Source organism: Medicago sativa, chromosome 3, assembly GCF_051527215.1.
Source record: "Medicago sativa cultivar Bolivia chromosome 3, Bolivia_mono, whole genome shotgun sequence".
Taxonomy (NCBI): Eukaryota; Viridiplantae; Streptophyta; class Magnoliopsida; order Fabales; family Fabaceae; genus Medicago; species Medicago sativa.
In genome coordinates, this window is record NC_140751.1 from 7,446,537 (window position 1) to 7,452,483 (window position 5,947).

At 31.1% G+C, this 5,947-nt stretch overlaps 1 protein-coding gene across 1 annotated transcript; it reads right to left on the minus strand.

The window, feature by feature from the left end:
- Positions 1–405: 405 nt before the first annotated feature.
- On the minus strand, positions 406–3,592 carry LOC146935341 (replication protein A 70 kDa DNA-binding subunit B-like). Its single transcript, XM_085750502.1, has 9 exons — positions 3,494–3,592; positions 3,262–3,383; positions 3,092–3,176; positions 2,434–2,566; positions 1,658–1,815; positions 1,441–1,561; positions 1,138–1,317; positions 942–1,025; positions 406–852 (listed from the first exon to the last, which is right to left on the minus strand). The coding sequence occupies exons 1-9, from the start codon at positions 3,583–3,585 to the stop codon at positions 601–603; spliced, it is 1,227 nt and encodes a 408-aa protein (XP_085606628.1). The 5' UTR covers positions 3,586–3,592; the 3' UTR covers positions 406–600.
- Between the last annotated feature and the right edge of the window lie 2,355 nt (positions 3,593–5,947).

Genomic DNA, 5,947 nt, shown 5'->3' on the forward strand with positions numbered 1-5,947 from the left:
ATGAAAGGTTTGTAAAGGAAAACTGTCACATGGTTACCTCTACATATTGTGCGCATATGATATTCATAAACACCTTCTAAACATCTACAATTCCTTTCATATATATGTAGATTCTGGTGCAGGTTTCTGGTGGTTCAGTTTTGGATGGGTCTGTGTTTGTTTTTTTGGCTCTGTTAGCCCATTCATTTTGCTGTGCTATTTTCTGCACTGGCCTCTTGCGGTTGCTGGTATAGAGGCAGTTAGCAGGGGTCTTTTTCTTTTGTATCAGCTTGCCTATTAGCACTTCTGGTGCGTGGCTTTGTGTGTGTTATATATATGTCAATTCAAAAAAAATATGTAGATTCTACAGAAGGAACCAACACATCCATAGATCGTGCAATAAGAGAAACATAAAATATTATGACATTTGAAAATATGAAATGCAGAATCCAATTAATTGAAACCGAAAACATCAAACAAAATTAGTCTTGATCCCTTTAAAGAAAGATCAATGGACAATTGTTCAAAACATCAAAACCAAGGGAAAATGACGGAAACTAAAGACGGTCCAATATCAAATGGACAAAGACATAAAGTTCGAAACTGAATATTATTAAAAAATCAAGGCTTCTTGGTCTTAATACGCTTAATCAGCTCAAGTGGTTTGGATGAACCATCTTTCGCGACCTTATCACCATCGATGGGACGCTTACAAACTGTAACATCACGTTTATATGGAGAATCAACGTCACCACCATCACTCATAACCACAACGTCTTGCACCAAACCTATCCCATGTACGCTCGCAGCAGGAGGTTCATCTATCCCATCTACGCTCTCAGCAGTAGGTTCATCAAGCTTTTTCATCAAATCCTGAAAAAGAGAACATTTCCAACTTAGATTATAAGCCAAAGTTACATCATTGCGTCATTTAACACAATCAATACATTAACAGTATATACCTGAACAATAGTGTTAGAGGATTTGAGAACATCGCCATCAGCAACACCATCAACCAAACTAACATCCTCTTCATGGACATTCTTCTACAATAAAAGTCAGTAGAAATCAGCGTTAATCCTTAGATTGTAAAATACTTTAATAAAAAACAGACTTTTTAAATCGACATTAAAAAATTATAGATGTATCCTATAATACCATCAGATCTTTATATTTGGTCTGAAACTTGTCTAGCAACACAGGGTCGGCCGTAACTCTCTTAACCCGATACGACTTCTCATACATAGTCGAAGAACTCAAGTTTGTCTCAACTTTGAACAGGTAACATTTCCCAACCATAGCAAGGATATCTTTAGGAGCTTCCGACACATCAGTTCCCTAACAAACATGGTTGCATCGAGAGAAAGTCAGATATGCAATTAACTTCGCGAAAATGTATCCAAAAAATGTAAACAACATATATAAACAAATAATAATCAATATAACAAAAAAAAATTATACCGTTCCACCAGATTCAGTCATATCAGTACAAGTCTTCTTAAATAACTCGGTAGCATCGCGGTCAAATAAAACAAAAGTAGCGGAATCAGTGTGGTCAACAACCTTCATCTTGATCATGAACCTAACCATATTAAAAAAACGACTATGAATACTCTAATCGAACAAAGTCAGTTGAATTATCCATTAATCAATTCCAGTACTAAAAAACAAAAGAAACCTGGGTGTCACATTCAACACATGCTTATTGCACTTCGAACAAAAGTACATCTTCTCATCAGCGTACACCTTTTTGTTACAGACGACACAAGTCGTATACCACCAATCCAAATCATCAACAATAACATTCACAATACCAAACACCGCAAAAAATTTCTCCTTTAAAAAATCAATAAATACACAATTACAACAAATAAATGCAGGCAAGGCAAATGTTTTATGACACGTATTTATACATAAAAGAGAAGAAATTCATATAATATTTAATTAATTTTCCTGAAAAATATTTAATTAATTAAATAGGGATTGCTATCACGCACAATTAATAAAAAAGGGATTTCTGAAATTAAGAATAAAATATTATTTAACATTTTTTTTACCACAGTAGACAAAAAATATGAGGATTGTGCGCACATCTACAACTTAATTACGAATGTCACAGTTCCTCAACTAAATTAATTCTGATTGTGGGCACAAAAAAAAATCTCTTTTATTTTGTAAGTATGTTAATTCCAATTATAAGGTACGACGTTTCAAAATAATACAGATATTGTTGCCAAAAAGAGAGGATTCATTTTATATAAGGAATGCACATTAAGATAACGTTAATTCTGAAACTAACTAATACCCCACTCAAATCAGAAAAAAATAAATAAGAACTTAATATAATTCATCGTATCACACCTTGTATGGCGTTTAATTAAATTCACCATGTTCCTTAAAAAAAAAATTAAATTCACCATGTAATTGAAACGACATGTTTTTTTTCTCAATTACCTCGGCACAATCCTTAAGGTCTTCAATAGTGGACATCGGGGTCAAATTGAGAAAGTCTTCCCCAACACTAACCTTAGATGCCTCCACAATTTTAGAAATCCCCGGTGACGGAGAATCATCGTTCTCAACCATCCTACAAACATGCATCACAAACATAATTAGATACATACCAAGTATTAACCGTAAAAAGTTTCAACTAATAATAGTTTCAATTCATAATTTTGTTATTAGTTAAAAAAAGTGTTGGGAACCGAAATAAGTTAGATAAGTGAATGTTGTAGTGTTTGCAGAAATACATGAAATGCTTCGCAGCATCCAACCACGTTGAATACATGACAGGCCTATCACAATTGACATGGAATTTGATCTTGAAAAATGAAAAAGTGATAATCATAAGCAACATTCCAATACCACATTTTACGACATTTCTCTGACATTTCTATTTTCCAGTGTATGAGGCGCTCAAAACTCAGCGTGGGTGTGATTTCAACAAAATCAATTCAACGAAATAAAAGTTTGATAAATTACAAAGAGTTCTCACTCGCTGTACAATTTTTTTTGTTAGCATAACTGAATCCATATTTGTTTATTCGTAGATGCCTTAACATCACAACCTCATTTAGCGAATACAAAAAAAACCATAACCTCGTTCAATTACCTCTTTTTTAATAGAAGAGCAGCACTGAAAGTTGGATTGAACAACACCTTCGTTGCATTGATGGTATTTTGTATCGTCGCCTGACCTGGATAATTGAGAAAAAATAGCTCGTTAGATGTTTATAAAGCCAACAACAAAGAAATGGTGACATGCACACAAAGTAATTATACCCTGAAAGATCTTGATCTTGGTTAAGAGGACAGCAACAACAACATTATCGGTTTCACCAGATGCAAGAAAAGCATTCAACTCATCAACATAAGGACCAAACAGGGTGACCTTGAAACGAAACCTAATACAATAATTTTTTTAAAAAAAAAAATATAACGTGAGTTACACAAATATACGTGAAAAAACTTTTTAAACACATTTTAAATAGTAAAATATAAAAGGATGGTGTACCCATCGTAATCCAACTCAATAGGAATCATCTTCGATTGAGATCCATTGCGAGTATATGACTTCTCAACACCGACAGCTTTCAGCATACCCATAACATCTAAAAAGAATATCAACCAAGATTAAAAAAAATGATTCATTTACATAAAAGACCAGATTTGCTTTAATTGATAATACTATTTTTGGTCAGCTTACCATATTCAGATTGAAAGATTTCGTGAGGATCATCGATCACGTAGATGTCAGCAGGAACAAACTTATCATCACATTGTTTTATTTTGGTAACATACTAAAAGTTAATCTTATAAGGGTGTTTCGCCGTCCTATAAATAAGTTATATGATTAATTTAGAGAACAATACAATTACGGATAATGACCTAATACAATTAGGGATAAAATAATAGAAGAACAAAAAATAAAAACAGCCGGACAAAAAAATATAAACAATCAATTGTATATAAACAAATAAAATTCCAAGGACCCAAACAAAAATTTATTGATACAATTACTAAAATTATTGATATAATCGCTCTTTGATATATATAAAAAAATGAACCGATCGTATTTTTGTTTGGATTAGGTTCAACTGTTGAGGTCAAGAAATTGTGATTTGTTTACACACGCTAGCTCTTTGAAATAAAAAAATTGAAAACTTACACGGTGAATCTAAGAGTTTTTTATGTAAGCAATAAAATGAATCAATTTAGTGTTGACCAAATGTAAGTTTTCATAAAATATTGAAAACTGAAGTCCTTTGCTTTATAAAAAATTAAAAATTTAGTGTTTACACACGCTCTTTGCTTTATAAAAATCTGAAGTCCTTGATATAGTTACACACGACATTAACAAAAAAATTATTGTTTTGACCAAAAGAAACAAAAAATTATTGATAAAAAAAAAAAAGAAAGATAAAAACTAAAAACAAGTGAAATGAAACTACCTTATTGTCCATTAGAACCATTTCCAAGGAGTAAGGAAGTTGATCCTTTTTCATATCCCTCACAAACCAAAGGCGAACGACTCAAACCCTGATATTCCAGTTTTCTTTGGAAGGGGATATATCAGAAATCAAGTCGATCTTTGGCGCCATTTCAGCTTAACAGAGAGATACGAAGATTACGTAATGAAAAAGAAAGGAATGTGAAAGACAACTGCAAAACAGGAGTTGTGGTGTGAAGAATGTGTTGGCCAAAGGGTCTAATTTATAATAGCTTTTAGAGGATAATTACATAAAACAACATGTAACTTAAGCAATCAAATTTGAGCTCATATCTTAGCTATTAAGCAAAATATAATATTTTTTTTTTATTAAATGATTGCATTTGAAAAAAACTAAATAGACTAAAATAAAGTATCCAATTTTTTTTTTTTGTTATATCACTATATCGTGCCACTTTTATAATTGTGTTTTTAGATTGGCAATAAAATATGGAGGAAGAAATTACTGTAATGGGGTGTCAGTTTATGTAAAGCTAATTTATACCGATCATATATGCTAATTAAACTCTCTTTTCATATCATATTGTAACCATATTTTTCACATTTGTTGCCAATCACTCATTTATGATTTTAATTTCAATTAAATACTTCAAATTCCAAAAAAAATTCTATCCTAAAATAAATTATCCGATTTTATTTTTCTTTCCTAAAATAAATATTCAACGAAATTTCTTAAAAAAAATATGGTTGGATCACGGTCACTATACTTGGCACATGGATAAAACAATATTCATATTTTTGGCACATGGATAAATATCAGCGTGCTAAATAGGGCTATGAATTTTACGTGATTCAATTTGTTTAATGGTTTTTGTGATTTTAGAGGAAAGGTCTTGAAATATATATTTTTTTTTTAGCTATTAAGCAATTCCGATTTTTTTTTTTGGTTTAAGGCTTTTTTTTAGGGAAGGTCTAACGTTTATTTTAGCAAGTCCATTAAATAAAATCAACTGAAATCATATTTTTCATATTTGTTGCCAATCACCCATTTATGATCTTAATTCCAATTAAATACCTCAAATTCCAAATTTTTTTCCGTCCTAAAATAAAATATCCAATTTTTTTTTGCTACATCACTATATCGTGCCACTTTTATAATTGTATTTCTAGATTGGCAATAAAATATGGAGGAAGAAATTACTGTAATGGGGTGTCAGTTTATGGAAAGTTAATTTATACCGATCATATATGCTCATTAAACTCTTTTTTCATATCATAATGTCAATTAAATACCTCAAATTCCAAAAAAAAAATTCTGTCCTAAAATAAAGTATCCGATTTTTTTTATCTTTCCTAAAATAAATATTCAACGAAATTTATTAAAAAAAATATGGTGGATCCCGGTCACTATACTTGGCACAGGGATAAAACAATATTCATATTTTTAGCACAGGGATAAATATCAGCGTGGGTTAACCTTTTATTTTCAACGATATTTTTTATTTATTCTGCACGTAT

Excerpts from the sequence above, each read along its gene's own strand:
- LOC146935341 (XM_085750502.1), bottom strand. The coding sequence starts at position 3,585 with ATGGGTATGCTGAAAGCTGTCGGTGTTGAGAAGTCATATACTCGCAAT. Across the intron at positions 3,177-3,261 it reads CAAGATCAAGATCTTTCAGG|GTCAGGCGACGATACAAAAT; the intron begins GTATAATTACTT and ends TCAATTATCCAG. Across the intron at positions 1,026-1,137 it reads CCAAATATAAAGATCTGATG|AAGAATGTCCATGAAGAGGA; the intron begins GTATTATAGGAT and ends CTTTTATTGTAG.